The sequence below is a fragment of the Ischnura elegans genome, chromosome 9, assembly GCF_921293095.1.
Source record: "Ischnura elegans chromosome 9, ioIscEleg1.1, whole genome shotgun sequence".
NCBI classification, from domain to species: domain Eukaryota; kingdom Metazoa; phylum Arthropoda; class Insecta; order Odonata; family Coenagrionidae; genus Ischnura; species Ischnura elegans.
In genome coordinates, this window is record NC_060254.1 from 92545913 (window position 1) to 92570572 (window position 24660).

Here is a 24660-nt window from a genome sequence, read left to right on the forward strand (position 1 = left end):
ACGCAGGCATGGATGGGCATATCGTGCATCAGACACAGAGAAATTAAGCCGACTTTAGAAAATAAATAACAATATAATTTTGTCTGAGTAATTGAGGTGCTTACACAATCGTGTCCTTTGAAAGGGTGGTTAGGGGACACGGGTGGTACTCGATAGTAGCCACTTCCTCGTGGTGAGTTCTGGGTAGTTTCTTCACAAAACTAGCAGAGAGCTACTTAGTGAAATGCTTGGTGCTCAGGTTCTGCTCTTTATCAGCCTTGGCTGAATTTCTTGTTGAAAATAGCTCCACAGTCACATTATTCGTCATTGTGATTGATGTTAATTTAAAATAATTTACCTTATTATTAATTTTTGTGGGATTATTTAGTACCATATGATGACTTTTTTTTTACTAACAAATGAATTTCAATCGAAATAAATATTATTTTCTATTCAATATGGAATTTTCGAAACGATTCTCTACGTAGGCAAAAATGCGTTGTGTTTAACGGGTGGTCTATTCTATAATTTTGTTGTTTATTCATAGACATTGTTTGAGCCATAGATTTTGTCAAATAAACTTAAAATTTCATTTTTTTAAACATGTATCCACTCTTTAATATACTCATTATCCCACATTTGCATAAAATTAGTCTTCATAACCGTTTGATTCTGAAATCAGCCTGATTTTTTGCAAAATTTTAAACTTCAGAGCTCGGGCGGCAGTGGATAATATCATCCGATTTGAAAAACGTTTTGGGTGCGAGATCTGGATATCATTTTGCAACATTCCCGAACAGGGCTCGGGTGTTAAAAGAAACATTTTTCGGCCCACCCTAGTGTTTATGTGTGCACTGACCCAGCATATTATACCATAAAAGTTTTTGGAATGAACAAGAGCATGGTAAATGGTCTTTTTAACCGCAAGTGTAAATTTGTTTCGTAAGAAGTAAAAATATTTGTGGATATCATATATTTTAACTCATTCCTGGCATTAAAATGAGCCTGCCTCGAAACAGCTTAATAAGCAGAGTTTAGAACCATAATCTTATATCCGTTCCTGCTCTTTCTAAGTCGTTGGCCCATGCCGTTGGGATTAAAACTTCCTCTGAGACAATTTTAACTACCTGCCCCGATTTTTCTCCCTCGAGCGTGTAAAAAAAATGAACTCATAGTCCCGAACGGTTTAGCTCTCTTTATCGCTACGTCCTTTTTACGACCGGCTATTGGGAAAACGGCAATTCGGTCGTTGTCGGAAGCGTATTATCAGGTCGCCCCTGTATACTCTATATTGTCGCATTCACGCCCCAGTGGTCCATAAGGGTTTCCACGTGCCTCAAGGGGTGTTATCCTCCTCGTGCTACTATTACTGATCCCTGGCCACTCCGGCAGCTGCCGGTGCTACCGCGGCGAAGGATGAAGGAGATTGATTTTCGACGTCCCTCAGCGAAGACTCGCAAAGGCCTTGTCCTTTCCCCGGCCCGAGGAAAAATTGTGGAAGAAAAAAAAATAGGGATAAGGTTGATGATGTGTCGGAGGTTTTCATTTCTCTTTCGGTCGGGGCTGAGTAGTTCGCCTTCTCTGGGTCGCGGATTGACCTAAATAATCCCTTCTCCTCTTGTCTTAAGGCATCTATTAATTTTTGCTTGGGTCTTTAAGCTTTTCGCGTTCCTTGCTAATCACACTTCTTGGAATTTTGAAAGCATTCAACCTCATCAAATATTTAATTAATATCCACAATAAGATACCCGAAGATTTCTATTTGCCAAGTAGGTAAGTTGAGTAATTTTTTTTTTAATTCTCAAAATCATCAATGAACGAAAACAGGCTGACATTAGACATCTAGTTAACTTGTTGTTTAATCCGTCAATGGAAAACAATAATTTCTTGTAAATATAGCTGAATAAAGTAGATATGTTATTGTTAATTTAATGACAAATATTTACACACTTTACTGTGTATTTAGTAGGTTACCTTCCTTGGAAGAGAAATGTGATCATAACAAAATAACATTTTCAGAGCCCTTCCCTGTACATTATACCTATCTTTTTACATTTACCAGCAATCCTTATTATTCAGGATACTATTCTGAGAACTAAGATAGCTACAGACGTGTTTTAATCCTAACCAGTTTCTTTAAGGCTCTTTTTGTTTAGACCTTTCTTCCCAGAGTGCATTTTTTTCTATGAGAAGGGTCGCAACCTTCAATATTTCCTACCATTACGGTCTAAATATAATTACTCTACCTCTCAGCATTTATCAACCAGAAAATGACACCTGTCTGAGTAACACGCGTTTGTAAAGGATACTTGTCACCAGTTAAAATAGCCAGGAGCAACTTCATAGATTCATGTTATAGTAAAAAAAGGCGAACATTTCTTTCTTCAATGTTTCCCGTAAACACATAACCTTGCCATCCCCTTGGGACGTCGTAACTATCTTTCTTTCATGGCCATCCAAGCTGATAAGTAACTCTATATTGATTCTAGTCAATTGGGTAAAAATTTCACTGTTCATGATGTCATCTACCGATTCGATCGGTAGATTTTTCTTCCTCATAGGAAAATCTACTAGAATTGGTAGAAAATTAATTGCATATGCTTTGTTTCGCTATTTAGTGGGCCCTTTTCACTCTGTAGCGTTAAGTGTTTCCCCGTCCCTCCCTTCCGCTCCTATCCTTTCCCAGAGGCGTCGGCGGGCTCACATCGCGGCGGCGCCTCTATCCTTTTTCCCTCCTCTCCAGCCCCTCCCCGGGTGATCGGGCGTATAAGCCTCGGGCTTGGGTCCCGGCCCCGGTGTGTTGTATCCTCAAGAGGGTTCGCCTTGAACCCTCATGATTCTTGTTCATGATGTCCATCTACCGATTCGATCGATAGATTTTTCTTCCTCATAGGAAAATTTACTAGGATTGGTAGAATATTAATTGCGTATGCTTGGTTTCGCTTATCGTAGGGCCCCCCTTTGTGACGGTGTGGGATTCCTCGTCCCCTCCCTTACTTTCCTATCCTTCCCCTGGAGGCGTCGTCGGGCTCTCATCGCGGCGATGCCTCCCTTCCTTTTTCCTTCCTCTGTCCTCCCCCTCTCGAGAGGCACGGGCGTATAAGTCTCGGGCTTGGTTCCCGGTCCTCGAGAGAGTATCCTTTGCGGGGCCCGCCCTGGGACCCCCGAATCCATTGTTCATGATGTCCAGCGATCTTCTAAATGATACACCCGCGTGATAGTATAAATATCTAGCAACAGTTTCACCTCCTCTGTTTGTGGTTTCCTCGGGGTAGTAAATTGAAAATAATCGGAAGACGGTCAATGAAAATAACAAGCATACCTGAAACTTATGTCCAGAACAAGGTGTTTGAAAATTTTTCAAAAAGAATTTCGATTTTAGAATAAAACAGCAACACTACTTTCATTCACGTTAGGTATCTTTCGTTCCTGTTGATTGTTCCCATTTTTTTTTTGAAACATTAGTTCAAATTTCGACAATTGAGGAAGATGAACAACAGCCAATCAGACGACACATGAACTTCATTTTGTACTCGCTTAACGGTTATTTCAGTTCATTGTGAAATCCTAAATTGAGACAATAATACCCCTTGATAGTGGAATATTAGGCGTTTTCCTTAATGTAGGCCAATACAACCTTGAATCTCCTTTACGTCAATGTTCAGAATACTTTTGCATCATATTCAGAAAACATTTTTGGCGCACTGTATTTAGCAGTATCTTAAAACTAATATGATATTAATTTTCAACGAACTAACCAATATATTACTGCAACAGCCTAGTGCTGAGCCCGATAAGAATACCTGAAAAAAAATCTTCATAATATCTGTAATTATCGGTATTATCGAGGAATCGTGTAAACTTGCGACCTGCTACGAATATCATGGAAGTGAATTCAAAAGACACCAGCATTTTTTTCACGCCTCACGGTGAATTATTTTTTTGTGTCACTCTTCGATCCATCCGCATTGGATGCCTTCACATACACCGCAATGATCTCCCTATTCTTCCCAGCAGAGTTACATAGCTGAGGCAGGGAGCTAGTGAATAGTTTCTAGCTCCCCGTACCAATCCGCGGAGCTGATTTCCTTTGTCCTCGTGCGCTCAGCGACGTTCTTCTTCCCTCGCGGGGAAGGTGGCGCTCCCGGTCGCGATGGTCTTTTGTTTGAGGCGCCCTTTACCTTCCCCCTCCTCCTCCCTCTCGTTTCTCCCGCAACGCGAGTCGCGACTCGATTCTTTTTTTTTGCGGCGGCTGGCGCTAGTGGCAGCATAGTTTCAGGCCTTCATCGGGTCGCCCGCGGAGGGGTTGCGCTGGAAGAGTATGGGAAGGGATGAAACATGTAGTTTCTGTAAGCCTATAGTGCGGTGGAATGGATAGTAGGTGGGAAAGGTATGGCTTATGGAAGATCTATAGTCGCGTTGTAGTCTGCTCTTCGCGGATTCATCCGGTATTCCCTGGCGTGCGTTGTTGATGAAAATACTAAATGGAAGAGTGCTAGCGGAGCAAGTCAGTCAAATATGATAAAAATATTCAAGGAATAACCTTGGATTAGATAGCGTACCTTTACTGAGTCATCCACAAGCTTAGACTAAGGTTTAATATGGGGCGGGTAGCCAGTACTCTCTTCATTAAACACGCGTGCCCATTATATTTATTACGTGACGTGAGAAATTTACACATAAATGAGCCCTGAAGGAAAAAATTAAACACATATAAAAATGAATTACAATTTATAAAAACATTACTAACTTTACACACGAATGAAAGGTCAAATGGCTGTGAACGGTCAGTTAGCTTCCTTTGAATGATTTTTCTTGTTATTCAAATTCAATTGTGCAATATTTCATTAATCGTATGCTAGTCACGTAGCGCAATGGCTGCGTTACCATAGAAACGCTGGGACCAATGTAGCAGAGTCCTCTAGATGCTCTGTCAACACTACTCTCTCCAGGTTTCGAACAGAGATCTTCTGAATGCGAGCCAGGTGTTATAAAAGTTAAACTACGGAGGTATTTTCATGCTCTGCGGCCAACATAAACAACAAAATTCCAAATTAGAATAATAATATTCCGCGGTATTTCATGTGATAAAACACCTTTCGTAAATTTGCGATATACGCGTCGAATCATCGTCAACGAAAATGATTTTTCCCCTCGAGTTATTCGCGGATAACTATGACAAAATGCATTCTCTCCCAATACCACATTCAGAGATATTTTGTTTGCGTCCACATAAGAAAAATATGCAAATATTTTGCGAAAAACGGATTATTAATCCCTCTGAATGATTCAAAGAAAATCGCCCACCGGGCTGGAGCAACCAAAAGCTCGAAGCCAACGTCGAAAACACCAGAGAAAAGAAAAAACCGATATTCAATGAAAGCAGGAATGGAAAGCAATTGAAAATTTCAAATGGCATAACTACGTTTGAAATCTTTCTTTCGATTTGAGACCTCTTTTACAACTTGGCTAGCACGTAAAAATGTTCCCAACATATTTTACTAAAATTAAATCAATTAGCTGAAAATCATTTTTGGGGCGAATTTGGAAGGAATTGCTAAAGGTTAAAAAAAAATACTATTATTTATTTCCCCATGCGTTTCATTAGTATAGCCGGTTTAAAAAACTCTTTATTCACTTTGAAAAATTACCGAATCGTCTGTTTTCTTAAAATAAAAGTTTGTTTACTCAAAATTGAGAACTATTTATTTTATGTCGTGTGCACCACGTTATTTTCGTAAGCATGTTCAGATTTATAAACATTTAAATTGCCGCTCACATCAGATTCTGTTCCCTAAATAGAATTTGGACCCGCATTTCCGGCTGCAGCCCGTCGTGCTGGCGGAGAGTAAACGCATTACATCTTGTTAGCCCATCCATTCCAGTCAACCCTTTGCCGCTTCGAGCCCTGCAGGGCCGGCAGAATGGGTAGAGCGGTCGCGAATAGGGGAGAAGGCAAGTGGCGAAAGGGATTCTGGGAGTAAATCAGTGGGACATTTGTGAAGGGAGTCGGAGACAACGGGCAAGCCCTGATTTCAATGCAAACAGTTGCTGACCATAGAGCCAGCGTATGTAAACCTATTCTAGCCCGTTGTTCTACGATTAACACTCATCAGGGGCGTAGCTAAGGGGGGTCCGAGGAGTTCGGATCCCCGTCCCTCGAAATATAAAAGCACACTTACTTTGCATCACAAAGGAAAATCAAATATTCAAAAACCATGAACTTAAATAGAGTTCTTTGAAAAATGTGGTTTTCTATTATGAAAAGTGTTAAAATTAGTTTAAAACCCCTACTTAGTACCATGTTTTTCAAAAAATTTCCCCATTGGTTTTGCCCCCCCCCCCCCCAAACAAAATTCCTGACTACGCCACTGACGCTTAGGTATGGAGAGGTATATACGTGGCAATGGCATATTGAGAACTTCCCGGGATAAGAAATAATATTTGAGTCAGATGAAAAATCTGTTTTATTACTGTATTAGATTTGAATTATGGTTTATTTTACCTATAAGTGCGTGTATACATGGTGTTTCAGGGATAACCTACAATACTTCAGGATGTGGTATGTGAGACAATTATATACATTTTGTTCCGTGAACATTGAAACTCCTTTGTTATTGAGATGTGGCAATGCAAACATTTTTGGATGCACCTTGCAGTTACTACAAAAACAGTTTTTATTGTGTATGCAGGCTTTTCAACAATTTACTTCGTAAGTGCCGGTCTCTGGGGCGGTGGGATAAAGTCTTCACCTGCCTAACCGGAGGTCGTGGGTTCGAATCCCGCCTGTGTTGGTGGTCCCTATCCAGGGGGTGGATGTTTGTGGATTTTCATTGTTAATCCTTTGTTGTAAAGGCCTCTATGTGCTGTTTATGGGGCGGTTGGAAATAAATAAAGAAATACTCTGAATGTTTACTCAAAATGGCTGAGGTTGCACAATCGTGCTGTTGATACATTCTCAAAGCTCAAGTTTAATTAAGCTCTAATAACAATTCTTTCAAATTATTATACTCGCACATTTTCGTCTAATCTTGATTATTTAATGTTCTTAAAAATCCAGGGTATAATAATAAAATAAAATAAAAAAAATAAAATACAATTTCTAAAATGGGACAATAAACCCTAAAGAAACCGTTTTAAGAGTTTTTTAAAATTTGAATATCGCATATAGTTTCATAATACGAAATCCGCGACTTTTATTGCGGGTCGTCATGGGAGTAAGTATTCTGTAAAGTAATCAAACCATGAGTCTTTTCCAATTCCATTTATAATCTTGATGACTGCAAATGTTGCAATGAGATCTGTGGAAAGAAAGATCAGTGGTGCTATTCATTCCCAGGCGAAGCTTTTTCTCGGTGGTTCTTAAGCTATTTTGAATGCTATTCTGCCGCCTACTTTTCGCGCTTGATAATGCTGTTATCTAGCCGAAGACTTCATGATCCTCCAATTCAATTCATGTTACTCTTCTTATTCCGGTACTAAAAACTTATTGAGGAATCACTGGCTGATGAGGAAACTTATTTCTTCTCCTAACACAATGCAAGATTTAAAAAAACTTAGTCTTAGGTTCGGCCTATATATTACTGTCAAACTAGTTTCAAATTGAAAGTCTGAGTGGGCGGTGAAAGAAATTAATGAATGGGTAAAGAACCTTAAGAAATTGTCTCTTTCGTAAAATACATTTCCTTATTAAAAATTTATAAATTAGAGCAAGCTTGGTAGCGTAGTGACTAGAGCGTTTGGCTCCTGATCTAATGGTCCCAGGTTCAAGTACCGTTTGAGTCCTCAAGACATTCTTGAGCAAACATTCTGTAAATGTAAGGAGACCCCAAGAAAGAAGTTGGCTCTCTTATTCTAAATAAGAGAGACTTATGATTTGTGACTTAGTTCTGAATAAACTCTAGCCTCACATGCCTAAAATCTCTCACCGGCTTCGGTGAAGACTGGGGGACATCCTCGCTTGCAAAAGACGGGGGCCACGAGTTTGAATCTCACCTTCGTAAGTTTTCACCACACATGGTATAGATGTGAGATATGAAGTAAAACACTTTGCACTTTCCACGTAAAAATTTATTAAACTGCAGTCGACATGTTTCGCTGCAATGGTGCATTATCAATACTAAACCAAGAAATTAACCATACCAATATGTATACAAAAATGCACACTCGCAAACATTTGAGAAATTGGGGGTGGAAGGTGGGGTGGAAAGGAGGGTTGGGAAATTTTAAACTGACTGTTGGTCTGGGGTGAGGTAGGGGAGAGGGGGATGGTGACTATTTTCAGGTGCTCGGAGGGTTTTTTTCCCCATTAGCTGAGGGAGATCAAGGATCGGAGAATGGAAGGGAAAAACATGGTCATTAGTAATAACATATTTCCTATTAATGGCAGAAACGATGTAAAATTGCTCGCAAATGTCTATTTTTTCCCTTTATTAACCCGTTGCAGCATTTCTGGGATGAAATCAGCCCGGTGTCCATCTTCTTGGAGGTGAGCCGCGAACTGGGATTTCCCTTCCCTGTTTTCACATTATATGGTAATTCATGGTATAGATGTGTGTTTGTCCAACCACAGAAATTGAAGAAAGGACACTGAACTCCGCAAGTAATTTAAAGTAACTATAATCATTATCGTCAAGCCAAACTCATTAAGTGATAGTTAGATCTCATTAAGTGATAGTTAGTTAGTTATTTGTCACAAGTATTAAAGGCTACTTTTCGCATCACTTGCACCTCAAACTTGCTGAATTTTAGGCGCAAATCACAGATTTGTGTTTACCCAACTTCCAGAATGTAATGCTACGAAATTTAATTTCAGAAGTAATAAAAATTCGCTATAATAAATATTATTTAGCAAATATTGGGTTGAATCTCTTAATGAGTGACAGTTGATTAGATGTTTTTATCAATTAGTTAAGTTTAGGTACTTTTTACACCACTGACACTCCAACCTTGCATAGCCTTAAATTTTAATATTTAAATTTTTGCTACGGGTTGCAAATTGTTACATTTAAATTCAATGTTTTCGTTAGCGAATACAACGTATGCTCATTTCCCTCGAAAGCTCTGACGGGTATTCCCACAGATAGTGTATCTAAATCCCCGCCCACGCCTCAGCAGATCAGGGGACAAGCGTAGAAGGGTGTAGGAGTGAGGGATGGCCTGGGATGTGCTGCAAGCGTGTTTAGGAGTAACATTAGGGGAGCACTACCACGATAAGGCGACATGTATACGGAAATAGCCTTCACTCCGTTCCCTTATCGTCTCATACGCATCCAAAGGAAAGCCACATGGTTAAATTTGATAACGATCGCTTCGTTCAAGCCATGAAAGCTATGAAAATAAATATAGGAAGAGTCAGCACAATTTATATTAATTTTAAATCATACCCAGAGTTATTTTTTTCGCTTTCTTGAAAAGTTAAATAAAATTTATGCATGAAAGTTCATCAATTTATTCATTCGATTTTAGAATTTTTCGTAGAAATGGATTACTTCCCCTCATCATATCATCGCTTTGTCAAAAAATGGAAAAGTTTTATTTGATAAGAATGGCATAGTTATTGACGGATTATATATCTTTCGTAAAAGGCTCTTACATGAAGTATTAATATTCTTTCATCTTACTTTGTCTCGTATGATAAACAAGTTCAATGAAAAATATCCTCAGAATTATTGCCTTTTTCCGAATTTCTTCCATTTAAATTTACCTTGCATCAGACATATATACATGTTTGCTCATATATTATTAATTCTTCGCGCGCGTTAATGGCTCATTTTAATCAACATGCAACATTGGAAAATAAAGACTAAAGATAAATTATTTTCAGACCATGAGTAGTTTCCAAGCTTTCCCCAGTTGCAGTAAAAGATCTACGACAGTATATGAAGTCTTTCAGACATCTATCAACGGTTACAAAACCATTTTTGTGGTCAGTTATTTCTATCGCAATTTTATTCATGAAAGTTTAAAACGAATTAGAACTAGATTCTGACGTGTTAATTTTTTCTATCTAATGGTGTCAAAAATCACTAAATTTGATACTAGTTAAGTAATGTTTCATTTTTGATGGATAACGCAGTATTTGTTGTCACAACTTTTGCCATATTTTGTTGTTCTATAAATTGTTCCAACAAAGGAGTTTATTAAAAAACTATGCGCAGGGCAATTAATTAACTTATCTAATGAATCGAGCTTACTTGGCTTATTTAAATCAACAAGCAACATTAAAAAAAAAACAAAAAAATTTAAGACAAAGCATATTTAGACTATAGCTTCCAAGCAATTTCATAGCTGTAGTAAAAGTGTCGCAAATACTACCAAAATCCAGAAAAGTTACAAAAGTTTTATTAATCTAATTTTGCTTAAGTCTGCGAACAGCATTCGCTAGCCACCTCATTCATTGTAGATTATTCCCAGTATCCTCCGCCTTCAAATTGTCCTAGTGTTTGCCCTGACTGGCTCTGATTCTGGCACTGCGTCCTGTGAATTATACGCCTTCTGGCCCCCAGAGGCCCGGTGGAAAACGCAATTTATCTCCGGGAGGGCATGAAGGGAAATATCCATCCTTTGAGGGGACTTTTTTGCACCCTAGCCGCGGCGAATGGCGTTAATGGGAAATCATTCCAGTCGCCCCATCATCGGCCGCGGTTAGTTGGTTCCGTTTTTTCGCAAACGCTCATTAGCGGCGGCAGATGCTCTCGACCCGCGCCGGTGACTATGACAGCCACACTCGGTTTTTTTCACCCTCTTGTCGATGATTTCCACGAGAATTTTTTTTGCCATTTTTTTGCAAACCAGGGTCGTAGGTTGGGACGTACTTTTAGCCATACCCCGAAATTTGGTCTTTCTAACCCTAGTGTTCAATTTCTGGAATTGATGCGTTTCGTTATTTTTAGCGACTTGTTTCACCTGAGATAATACGGTCATATCCTTCAGTGGAACAAGATAAGCGATAGCTGTTATTACTGCAACAAATGTTTGCCCGCAGAGTCACATTAGTAATTAAGATTTATAAATCACCTCCACTTCACCAAATAGAAAGTATTGGGCTGCAAAATCATTATGATGCAAAAAATATATTTTTCTCATGTAACAATGGATTTCTAACGTGTGTGTTGATTGCTGTTAATCGTTGTTCGTATCTAAGAGACACGAACTGCATTGAATATGACTCGCCAGTGACTATATACGCCACACTGGGCAGTGGAGCAGCCAGGAATTTTGATCGGGGTGGGGGGGGTTTCAAAACCAGGTGGAAAATTTTTGAAAAACAGGGTACTAAATAGAGGGTTTAAAGTAATTTCAACACTTTTCATAATCGGAAAAATGTCATTTGATAATAAAATATTTTGCAAATTCACGATTCTTCAATATTTTGTTTTCTTTTATGAAGGAAAATAATTGTGTTTTTCTATTTCGGGAAGGGGGGGGGGGGTTGTCCGGTCCCCCCGGACTCCCCGTGGCTACGCCACTGACACTAGCGGTTTTCCCGCCTCTAGTCGTTGATTTCCACTGGCGAGAAACACCGGGTTTACGTCAGGCAAAAACCCTTATAGGAGAGATCTCTCCTAGACTCGAGAGAAGACTTCTTCTTATGAACAGAAGTCAAGTGCGGACGGTAGTAGGCCTGCTTACGGGTCACTATCACGTAATGAGACACATGCACCTGCTGGGGATAACAGACTCAACCCATCTAATATGCGAGTGTCCCACATTCATGAGGACTCGATATAGACACCTGGGCTCACCTTTTATAGAGCCCAAGGAAGTAAGAGATCTTCCCATTGGGGACCTTTTGTCCTTCGTTAAGGACATTGGACTCTATGGGTGATCCATTATCGGTGGTTAGCACAATGGACCTATAGGTCTAAGTGCCCTGGGAGCTGATCCCCCACCGCATAAATTAATCTAATCTAAAAATCTAATCGTTGATTTCCACAAGAATTTTTTTCTTTTGTGTAAACCTTGCTGCTGGCGTTTCCCCTGGCTCGGAAAGTACTTTAATCCATACCTCGAAATTTGGACTTCCTCTTGGGTTTTCCACTGGGTGATTTTCTTGTAGGCTGAAATTTCGATGGCTGCCTCTGCCATTGTCCTCAGAGCATTAGTGCTGGAACAATGACCTAAGGATGAGAGCAAAGGCAGCCATCGAAACTTCGGCGAACAAACAACTCACCCGATGGAAAACCTGAGAAGATTTCGCGAGTGTCTTACGCAGGGCAAGAACGAAATCATGCATTATATTCGTAACTCTAAATTACAATTCCTGGAATTGGTGCGTTTCGTTATTTTTAGCGTCTCGTTTCGCCTGAATACAGTACATAATAGTTAGCAATAGGGATGGTCGGATCGCATACCTCGGCTCAAAATACCCACGGATATTGCCATTCATCGGATACATCGGATGCAAAGTCGCGGAAGACATCGGATCTTGGTCCGAAATTTTGAATAATAGCTTCAGTGAATGCAGCGCCCCATATGGGTGGAAAGAGTTCCGATTCTGTCTTCGAATGTGCCGTCGCATGCGATTCTTGTCCTACGCCACTGGTCAGTGGTTCATCCGAAGATTTTTCCTATTTTCATTTCCAAACCCAAGCATAAGAGTTTAGGTCCTGAGCATGTAAAGATGTTTAAAAAAACAACTTGAAAGCCTATAAAAATGATTTTTAATTTATAAATATTCTTAAATGTGTATGAAAATCTAAAAAGCATTCCTTCGATTGCACGTACCCCGAATAAACCTGAATAATTACTTCGTTTTATAGCAGGAATTTGAAAATGCATTTGGATATGAAAATATCCGATCCGAGAGATCCGGCTCCGAAAATCAAGGATCCGATCCGAATCCGGATTCGAAAAAAATCCTGGATCCGCCCATCCCTAGTTAGCAGAGGTGCAACAAATTCATTCTTCTTTCTGAGTCACTTTTAGTAAGCTAGATTTAAGGAATCACCCCCACTCCCATGAAAAAGTAATTGGCTATAAAATCATTACTATGTAAAAAAATATTTATCAAATATATTTTTTTACTTTATCATTATTATGTAAAAAAGTATTTATCAAATATTTTTTTATTTTATTAATAAATATGGATTGGGAAGGTTCCTAGTGTTTGAGTTGGTACTTGTGAATCGCTGTTTATATCAGAAGAAAACTATCTGATATGTAAGATTTGACATCCCTCCTTTTTCGGTCCCGGGTTTGGTCCCGGCGCTGATCTTTTGTATCCCTTAAAGGGCCCTTCTTGGGCCTTAATTTGTTGACATCAGCTTTTCAGGTTTAAAATTTCGTGACTTAGTTTTTGTCCACCCTGTATATGCCAAAACCAATTTCGGATAAAGTTAATGCTGGATGGCTAAATTTGGTGGAATTTGTCACAGGAACTATATTAAAAGATACATTGAGTTGTATGTTCCACAAAAGTTCAATGACCCACCCAAGTTTCGACGTGTACACTGTGTCAATGAAGTCCTTTGAAAATGACATGTCGAAACCTGGGTCGGTCAATTAAACTTTTCTGGAGCATAAAACTCAGTTTATCTATTTCTCATAGCAATTTTTGTATATACAGTGAGTATGTTGTGGATGATTCATTCCTTCCTCGGTTGGTTGCAGGGCGAACCACTCCCTGGTGCTGGCGCAGTACGAGCCGTCTCGGGAGCGTGCTCGCATCGTGAATATGTTCGTGGCTCCATTCGCCGTGGCGTGTGCCTCCGCCTCGGCGCTCTGCTTCCTCCACTGCGAGTGCTGCCGACGGTCGCCCCGGGGCCGTGGCATCCGCGGAATGAGGGCCGCCGGGGGCGGAGGCGGCGGGGGCAGGCTCCTGCTCGAGGGCCCCGGGCGGAGACGGGGGGGCAGGGTCGAGCACCTCAGGTGAGTTCTTGCTAGTCATACAATTACCCCATTAATATCGGTACGCTACAATTTATTGTTCTGGTATTGATGTCATGTAGGTTCAACAAAAAATCTTGCTATTAGTTGTTGTAATGAAGTATTAAACCATTTAGTAGTTGTAACGAAGTTGCCCGTGAATGTATGTCCCCAAATCTTTTAATTACAACAAATTTGGGTAATTACATTAGTGATAGATTCCAAAATATACCTTTCTATATTCCACACAGTGTTAATTGAAAACTCTGGTATTGTAATCTGTAATCGTTGACAGAGGTGAGCTTTATGTTAATCATACACTTATAATATAAATGTCTATGTTAGTAGTACTTTATTTGCATTTGCTAAGCACCAATACACAAAAATATCGGTATGGAAGTACAATAATAAATATATAACAAGATTTATCACATAGCATATCATACAACACTTGCCTACAGACCGATATTATGTATCAAAATGTAGGGGTATATTATCAATAAACTCTGGTATTGCATTCCGTATATTTAAATTTATATGTCTATCATTGATATCATGTACGTACAACAAATAAGCTTGCTATATCTTCTTGCTGTTGCGAGGGTTGTCTGTGAAGATATGTCCCCAATTATTTCAATGAGAACACTTTTAGGTACATGAAATTGATTAAAATTTATAATTCTAGTGTTGATGTTCTACGGTAAAACTACGTTATATCTTTTGTTATCCAGGCGACGTTTCCAGTACTTTCGATAATGTCCGCAGATTATAAAAAATATGAAACCTCAAAAAAAGGTTAAAAACAAAAAAATCCTCATTTTTTCATCGAAACTATGGCAACTTGAAATAATTTATGATCATTAGCAAACTTGTACTGTACAATATACATATTTAATATTAAACTTTTTAACGTATTACTGAATTATTTAGAAAGATGTTGCATTTTTGTTGGTGTCTCAAAGAATATTTCCACCGTATCGTGAACTTCCTCTTCCTTCTTCTAATGCACTCCATTCAGATTTGGCAACATTTTGTGCAATGCTATCTACTTAAAACCCGTCAAAGATTCAAAGTAATTGAAAGGACCTCAGTTCACTATTTTACTGTCCTTGCACCGTTTATGGCGCGAATTTTTCCTTGACTTATCTATTGCATCTTTGTTATGTTGAATCGCAAGAAATTTTACCTTTGAGTAATACTTGCATCGTTAAACACGGGGAAAGAATGATAGTGAGGGCATAATATGTCCTTGCTCCGGGAGAGTGTGAGTTTCATGTCAATTTTCATGGGATCCAAGAGCTTCTTATTTATTTTTCCGTTGCAATACGGGAACTCTGCCCATTTTCCCCTATTTCCTTTGGTGATCTCTGGTGAGGTATCTGGTGACACCTTGCTTACACCTTGTGATAATGCAAATTTAAATGAAAGTCTTGTCACTGGTTATCACATGGACATCAAAAATCAATTACCATAACTCTCAAATTACTACCGTTCGGCCTTTAAGCATTATTTTCTAAACTTTGACTGTTGATTTTTACTGTTGACTTTCCTGCACACGATTCATGGTTCATCGTGGATGTTAACACGTCCATTTTTTGCCTTCTCAATTGGATTAAAAAATGTATAATGTCTTAATATAGGTGGTGTAGAATTTTTATAATTGTTTTTGCCCTTTACATACAATGATACCGATTGCAAAGCGTAATTCGTACCTAGCGATAGCGTTGAGTGTAAACATCATTGCTAACGAGCGCTGAGCCAAAAATAATCATTTCAAAATGCCAATTAAGAATCCACTTAATTATCTAGTGATGGCTTTGTAATTTTAACTAATGGCTCAGATACAAAATCATTAAAAAATATAGATTGTCGTGAAGGGCTTGTTATTGGCTTGGCACGTGGTGATCTCAACCACTTTCATCACTAAAAAGCGCCAGAAAAACTGTTACTTAAATTAGTATGCGAGTTAAATTTGTATTCATTGATTTCTAATATTGCTGCTGTAAATATTTAGGATATTAATCAAATAAGTCTTATCGCGAATGCAAAAGAATACCGAATATAATTAAGTACTGTCGCACGAATACACTTTTTACTCTTAGTTGTGCTAAGCCTAATGATTTATAGGATGATTTATGTATTTAAGTAGCGTTAAATGTAGTCCTTGTGATATCACACATAAAATATAAAACGTTACATGTAAAATGGCTAACATATACATGAGAGGTGCTCCTCAAATGACTTCATTTTGTTTGGGATTGGAAACCGAGGAACAGACAAAGATAAAAAGTCAATGTATTTTTCATTTTGCACCATTTGTAAGCAGCTAATAATACAGTCCAAAATCTCGTGATCTCACTGGGTTATTGTATCTAAGCTAATAATTTATTTGTCTAATTTTTTATCTTCGTCTAGACTATGAAAGGTGCTAAATGTTTATAATTCCCAAGATGTTTTGTAAATGAAACCCATTACTCTGTATACACGACGCGAAAAATTACACTTTGAACATTGCAAGGACCGCTATATAAGATTAAATTATAGAATTTTCAGGCTGGGAAAGGTTAGAGATGGTATTAAGTTGTAATCCGAAAACAGGCCCGCCTAGAAACCAAGTTTAAAAAAAAAGTTTTCCAAAAGTGCTCGGCATTTTAATTTCTAAATATAGACTCAATTGCCCCAATAATGGGAAATCTTTAAAGCCGATGAAAGAGGAACAGAATCTTTGATATGGTTATTTCACATTCCCTTTTCAAGTTCAATCACGATTTGTATTAGTTTTTTATCTCCTTATCTCAAAAAACCTATATTTCATTGATTTATTTATCAATGCGCTATAAGAAAATGTAAGGATGAAGTATCAATTACGATGCGGATAACATATTTCACGGTATTGGTATTAATTGGCATCCAATATTATATCGTGACATTAACAATTATCTACTATGTAAACCCATAAAGAAATAGCTAATCAAATAAAAATTGTATTCACATCGCGTTTGCTGTGTCCTTATTCTGGAAATCTATATATTTGGCATCTCTAAAATACGTGTATTCGAAAGAAATATTTGAGCGCTGTAGGATTACAGTTTTTCTCTGAAAAATATGAATTCAGCACAATTATTAATTACTTTAAAGCCTCAGTAATAAAATCTACGAGGCTTAAGCGCCGAGAAAATTGAGAAGAGGGGTTATTAGGTAGTAGGAAAGGGGAAAAATGGTCGCATGATTAGGAATGAATTGATGAGAAAACCATATTCATATATACCTACAGACCAGAATAGTCAAAAATTTCCATGTACTTCCAGCACTACGGCGTGCAAAATTTCTGGAGTCAGGTCTGAAAGAGTCCTTAGCCGAATTTTTACATCAAGTGCTGTAATGCAGCGGAAAGGATGGAATATGTTTTATCTGAGAACGTAGGTGAGCCGAGGAAAGGCATTATTGTTGGTTGAGGAGTGGGGGGAGTTTTAAGAGGTGAAGGAATGAGTAACGGCTGGCGTCGCACGGCCAAGGCGCCGGATAAGGGATTATCCACTTAGCGTCCAGATGTGGAGGTGTGTGTTGTGTGTATACGGGAGCACATGTGTTCATGTGGGAAGTGAATCAGGTCGTGACTGCGGGCGGAATGTATGTTGGCCGTCAGCCACTTTGGAACCCTTACCCAGGGCAAGTGGATGGGCGTAGGGGATGTGGTACCGGCGTGTGCGGTGTCCGGAAGGGTTTTGGGCTCATGTTAGTGCGCCCCTGCGAGGGAAAAGGGGTTTAACGAATTGCTCATTTGGAAAGTGAAACGTTGTTCCGTTCCCACCAAACCGAGTTTCCTTTTATCGCATTAATTGACCGACCCGCTCTTGATTGTTTGATTCGCATTTGTATTACTCTCAGCCTTTGGTTTTCTTCCTCCACATTCGAATCGATGTAGAATAAAAGGATGTCTAATCTTCAAGGAGATTTCTCCCGCTAAAGTGATCGATGACTGTGTTCTAGAAGTATTTTTTGTGTATCAAATTAGATGTAATCTTAAAATATCGAAAAAGTAGAGTAGGTCTTTCCAAAATTTGCTTACATCTCAGATATCGAAATTTTAATAAAATTTCAAATTAAAAAATCAATTCAAATTTTTTTTCAAATTTGAGATAAATATAACTGCGTATTAGGGTAACCTAAAACTTCAAAATTAATATTTGTTTAACATCAAAATTAGCAACAATATTATGTTTTTTTTTCAAATGGGGAACAAAAAACTATTAATTAACTATTAATTAATTAAGAAAGATTATAGTCCATATTCCTCTTCAAAAATATTTGAGCGCTGTAGGATTACAGTTTTTCTCTGAAAAATATGAACTCAACTCAATTATTAATTACTTTAAAGACCTCAGTAATAAAATCAACGAGGCTTAAACGCCGAGGAAAATTAAGAAGTGGGGTTATTAGGGAGTAGAAAAGGGGAATGATTGTCGCATGATTAGGATTGAATTGATGAGAAGCCCATATTCATTACTTATTCATTTCAGCATGCATGCCTTTCAATTAGTGTAACTGCTGGGTATTATTTTAAAAACTAAATAAAATTGACGCAAATAAAATTAAAAAATTCAGTCGTCTAATTTAGCATAAAGCAATAAACTAAAATAAAATAAACATTACATATTTTCTCCTGAAATAAGTTTATTTCAATCGTATATTTATCTTTAATGAACGAAATATTTGAGACGTTGCAAAAATTATTGACAGAAATTATAGAGAGGTTTAACAAATTTCATCATTATTTTAAAAGAATCCGACTGATTAGCACCCTTGGAATGAAAATAAACTACTTATACCAGAAAAGCGATTTGTTCTCTTGCTCGAATATGCTATCATTATTGATGATAAGATATAATATTATCGTATAAGATATTTCAGCCATTCATAATTACATGTGAGGTGGAATGAGCCTAATGAAATAGTCACCATGTCCTCAAATAAGTAAAAGAGAAATATTAATTAGTCACTCTCATTTGAAAAAATTGAACAAAGTAATATGTACTTGGTCGCATTACTGGCAACATAAATTTTTATTATATGAATCATTGCATTCCGAAATTCCGCCGCTATAAGTTCTATTTCAGGTGAAACTAAAACTCATCTTATTTCAGTCGCAGGCTTTTTTTATGCTAACTGTTTTGATTTATTCTCCTTACCTAGAATATATGGATAAAACTTATCAATTTTTATTGATTGAGAGAAAAAATGGATTTTATATACTGAAAAAAAAACAAATATTGGCGTAACTTTTGTATTATAGTAGTGCATTTTTGACGTAGTTGTTTACTTATATATTTTTTTACTCAAATGTGCATATGGTTCCATCGTTCTACCTTTATTTTTAATTCTCATTCGGTCAGCAAGGCTCTCGCTACGACTCTCTGTCACTTAACCCAATTTCACGGAAAATACTCTCCGGTCGTTGGAGCTGAAAATGTAGCGTTCTCTACCATTCCATGCAAATTATCTGAGGAATTTCTAAAATTTACCAACTCGCAATATATATTGAAACGGATGTGTTAGGAAACACTGGTAGTTAACTGTTCAAAATAATACCGGAAAAGTATTCCGGAATTTTGGAATCTCGAAATCTCGGTACATCGGATTTCGGATTATGGCATAACTTCGGTTTTCCCAGCGTTTCCTTTCACCCACATTCCTGAAGGTATTATTTTTTACCTTGGCTTTAGAGTAAATTAGGGAGAGATGCCGAGCATTTTGTAAAATAACTATATGTTGTCCTATTTTGCACTTTGAATTAAGCAGGAAATATGCCGACTAGTCTTTTTTTCTGATGTACACACAATAACATATACTTATATCACTCCTCTCTTAGCTGTAATAATTACGCTGTTCTGCAAAAAAATAGTTCAAAAAATGTCTGGCCACAATTTAGGGTGTTACTCGCTAATTTTGGGTCGCTAAATTCGAAAATGACCTCTGTTTTTTCTATCACCCTTCATTTTTACGAGCAACCCCTAAAGTGGGGAAAACAACCCCTTATCTACACTTATCGCTTTTCAAGGGACTTTTACTAATGTTATCTGCTTCTGATTGAAAAAAACTGACGTTTTAAGGTTATCAGTGTCAAGAGAAAGACAAACTTTACCGGGGTTGAAAAGATTTAGGGGGTGAAAATTGAAAAAAAACTTTAAAAAACATTAAAATAATGTTCCATTTTTCTTCGTTTTTTATGAAATATTTTATGGTAGCTAATAGAAATGTTTTTAAGGGATGAATACACTGTTCACCCCCCTATTTTGTCTATCTCGTACATTACGGTTACCAGAGGGGTGTTGCGCCGCGTGTTCATAAAACCGAGTAAAACTGAATTCTATGTTCTGCAGCTCCCTTAAAACAAACAAATTGTCGCATTATTGAAGTTTGAGGAAAATAACCTATGTAAATACTTTTGCTATTTTTTTACTATTATTCTAATTAATACTACATGCCAACGATTTTAATGCAATTTAAATAAATATTGGAAAATTTTACCTATGTTTATGTCATTATATATCTAACACGTATTAAAACCAAAAAAAAAATTGAATTTCCATATATTTTTCCATTTTCCTGAAAATACAAGTTGAACTGAAGGAAGTTAGTTTTTAGAGACAAATTTGGAATTTTTTTTAGAATTCCAAAATGCAAGTTGATACATAAATTAAGGCAATTAATTTTTGTTATGCCTTGCCTCAGTTAAAACTTGCTGCAGCAAACAAAATTAGCATTGTAATATTCAAAATTTGCTTACAAAAAATTAAATATTGCACCGCACAAAAGCCATTGTATTTAGTTTGAGTATAGACAAAAAAACTGATGGTAAATTTCAGAAAAGTGTTATAATTAATTTGAAATCACAAATCATTCCGTGCGGTGTATATCCCGCAGGAGATAAATGCGGCATGTGTACGGAAGTTCATTCGGCGTCTCTCTCTTAAACTAGCGGAGAGACGCCGCAACTTCTGGCTCTATGGCCTCTAAGGCCAATAAGGCGTAAATAGACTGAAAAGATCCCGGAAAGAACTTTGTGCAAACCTCAAATAATCGTAGCATGACATTAGTTCAACGTCTGATACGAATTTAGTGCAAGGCTAGAAAAATTTTGAAGGTAAAATACCAGACCTACCTCAGTATTTGCCCTATAATGTCTGTAAAATCAATGCAACACAAACGGGACGTATTCACTTATTCCCTCGCATCCACTGTGCCTCTGAATTGTGAATATGGCCGAAATATGTCAATAAACGCCGAAATTAAGGGGGGGTTTGAAGTCTATCACGTATGCGGCGCCTGTCCCCGATCTACCTTTCTCTGCTCGTAAATATTTCATCTAACAATTTCAAAAACCGCACTAATAATGCGATACTCTAATTGAACTATTTTATTTTGGAACTTATATCTAAAATAATTATTTAATATTATTAATAATATCGAATTTTCATTTCTAACTTAGGCACATAATTTCTTAACTTTTATATTTCCCATGCAACCTATTTCATAATTTCGTTTTCTTCCCGATTAGGTTAAATAATATCATGGGCTACTTTCTAATTGCTGAGATTTGATGACGTATCTTGCAGCTTAGAATATTTATAATCTCCCGAAATATCGCGGCCGCCTGGAAAATAGAATCAAATTAAACCATTCCTAATAATCAAATAACTGTTTTAATCCAACCGATTTCTGTGTTCATTGCCGACTTATAATTGCTGTATACTTATTTACGAATAGCAACTTATCGTCTTCATAGCAAATCACAATGGTGAAGTATATCCTATTGGTTCTCTCAGTGAAAGTATATGTGAAGGTTAGAAATTTTAGTCTCATTTCCTGAGGGGAAAATGGTAGCCTAGTGGGCAGAGTGTTTGACTACTAACCGAGGAGTCCTGGTTTCAAATATGTGTAAAGCCTTCGGATACTCCAAAAGGGAATCCACGAAGTGCGAGGTGGCACATGGAAAGAAATTGTCCTACTTACCCTGAATATATGATTTTATATGTCTATGGCTTAGATTAGGGTGAGAGCTATGCTCTCCTTCCCCAACCAACCTTCAGTTAGGAGAACTGACTGAATGACATTGAAAAGAAGATGAAATATCAGGATTAAAATGACATCTAGTTAGTATTCTATTTGCAAACTTTTTCGTTTTCTAAAGTAATTCTGACGTATGGTAGCTCAATTGGCTATAAAGCACTTGACCAGAAAACTGGAGGTTCGGGCTCAACTCCCGGTCAAGGCGAATACTTTTTTTGTCTGTGGAATTTTCGCAGATTTTATAGGAATGCCATTTGATAATTTGTTCCATTTGTCATGATAGGGTAGTTTCCTTCATCAAAGAAAACGAAATGCATTGATTGCGATTCCTTACCCACCATTAATGTATTCATAATATACAAATTATTTGGTTTTAGAATTCCACGTTTAAACGAATGGCAATGGTCAATTTTAACCTCATTTGGAAAAGGCCGGATTGGCGCCCTTGCGATGCCACTCCACGTGACGTCACAGGGACCTAGTTTCAATACGAGTAGATAGGAGTTTTATATCGCCTGAGATTACCAATGTATGCATGAGGCAAAGAGCTCAGGGAAACATCTTGTAATAATCACCTATTAAAACTGGCTAAGGTCGGAAAGTTTCATTCGTTTGATAAGGTATTAATAATCCTTATTTAAGCCAAGCCCTAACTGCTAGCAGGGCGCTCAAAGCCTCGCCCCAAGGTCACCTCACTCGGATAAGGGGGAACCAGAAATACGTCACACGGGGATTTCCCAGCATTCCTACTTCGCCGGCGTGTTTTCGCGCGCTTGAATATTTTCACTTTTCGTTTAATCGCGAAAATAGATATCGTCATTCAAAAAACTAAAAGCGTGAAATGCGTACTCCAGTAGTAATAATCTTTCGAATTATGCAATAAAAAATAATAGGAAACCACTCTATTATGTTTAAAATTGGTGTTTTGATATTTGGATTGATCTTTTTGTTATTGCTCAGTCAGCTAGAGAGCTCTTGGAGTGATGAAATCTTCTGGGGTTTGGCACCACTTAAGGCTGTTTAAGGCCAGCGTTTCGATGAAAAACTCCCTCGTAGTCATCACGGCTGCGCGGTTCATCAAAAACTGCTACGGGCGGTACGGACAGCGTTACCCAGATGTTAAGTGAATTAGGCTGGGAGCCACTGGAGACTCGGAAGCTGCGCGCTAGGCTTAGATTGCTTGATCAATTGAGAATGGATATCTTTAAGAGGGACACGGAGAACACATTATTATAGCACCACTTTATTTCCAGATGTGACAAAAACGATAAATTAAGAAAGATATTTTGCCGAACAGATAGATATGGGAACTCGTTTTTCCCTCGAACCATAAAGGACTTTAATAAACGCTAGTCGTAATTTCCTTAGAGCAATTCCTTATTAGGTGTAAGCGGCTGGTATCCTAACACCCCCTTCCACACGCCTTTTAGGTGGCTTTGGAGGGTATTATGTAGATGAAGTAGATAGAGACCAATTATATATAATTAAGACATATTTCTATCACCCCTTTCAATAGGTCTTGAGGAGAAAAACGTAATCCGAGACTCTGGACTGAACATTTGCCTGATATGGAGACCGTCGATTGATAAAATACAAAGATATCGGTCAAAATTATTCAAATTCCAACCCCCCTGGGTCAATTTGAATCGGCTGGCCAACAATGGTTCTCCACCATTCTTTGGCTATGTTAGCATGAAACTCAACGCGGGCCCTACCCAGTGCCAAACCAGAGAAGATTTCATTAATAGTAATCGCCGGGAAAGCTTACGATATTTTAGCTCTCGGATGCTTACCATGAGGTGACGAAGAGGTTAGGGCTTTTCCCGGCGGAAAAAAGGGCGAGGCTACCCAGCGGCGTAGTGGCTCTCAAGTGGAGGTCGACGCTAGTTCCGGGCGCGGCTAGGTGAATGGGAAGCGCGGTACGGCACCCGAGTGCTCGTCTCTCTTCACTCCTTTTGCCGCACGCCCACATCCCTCCCTCTGCTGTTCGGCATGTCCTTGCCACTCCCGCTGAAGGGAGCGGGAGGGAGCGCAGAGGAAGAGGAGGGCAGAAATATTCGCGAGCAGCGACACGTACACTTGGTTACGTAAGGTCCGTAAATTTGCTTTTCTTTTTTGGAAGAAGTTTGACCTTCAATGGAGTTCGAGATTATCCGCTACTCTCATTCAATATCAACTTCAAATAAACAGATATCATTGCGGCTGCGCAGTATGCTAAAGCTACGGACGAGAGTGAGAATCCAATTCATTAATATCACAAGAAATTGAAATACAATAATGTCTTTAAATATTTTTGGCTCAACGTATTGTCTAATTCGAAAAAAAACATTTTGTTCTGGAGGAATCTATGTTTTTTTAAGAAACATTCATCGTACTTTTCAGATCGTTAAAATGGAATCTCAAATTGTGAAAAATGAGCTTTTTTGACTTCTCTTTCTTTTTGCTTTTAATTAAGGTTCTAAGGCCGGAGAAGCTTCTTGCGGAAATGCGTGATTTACATGGACTGGGTGCTATAGCTGAAATAACCACTCGAGATTGGTATACCGAGTTCAAAAAAGGATATTTTACCTCAAAGACGCACTTCGTTCTGGCCGTCCAGTTGAGTTTGATGAAGACAATATAAAAAAACGGAGGGAGCTAGTTTCCAACCTTATACATTAAAACTCTCCAACAACGAGTCTCAGTGGACCACCGTTCTATTTTGTCCTAAACGGGACTTAGTTATATCCATAATACAGGATT

General features: G+C 38.1%; 1 protein-coding gene across 1 annotated transcript in view; it reads left to right on the forward strand.

The window, feature by feature from the left end:
- LOC124164997 (protein mushroom body miniature-like) overlaps nt 1-14552 on the forward strand; it is a 234938-nt gene extending 220386 nt beyond the window's left edge. The window contains exons 2-3 of the mRNA XM_046542236.1: nt 13594-13851; nt 14534-14552. Coding sequence (XP_046398192.1) covers nt 13594-13851; nt 14534-14552 — 277 coding nt within the window. The remainder of the gene's footprint in view (nt 1-13593; nt 13852-14533) is intronic.
- Nucleotides 14553-24660: the final 10108 nt, after the last annotated feature.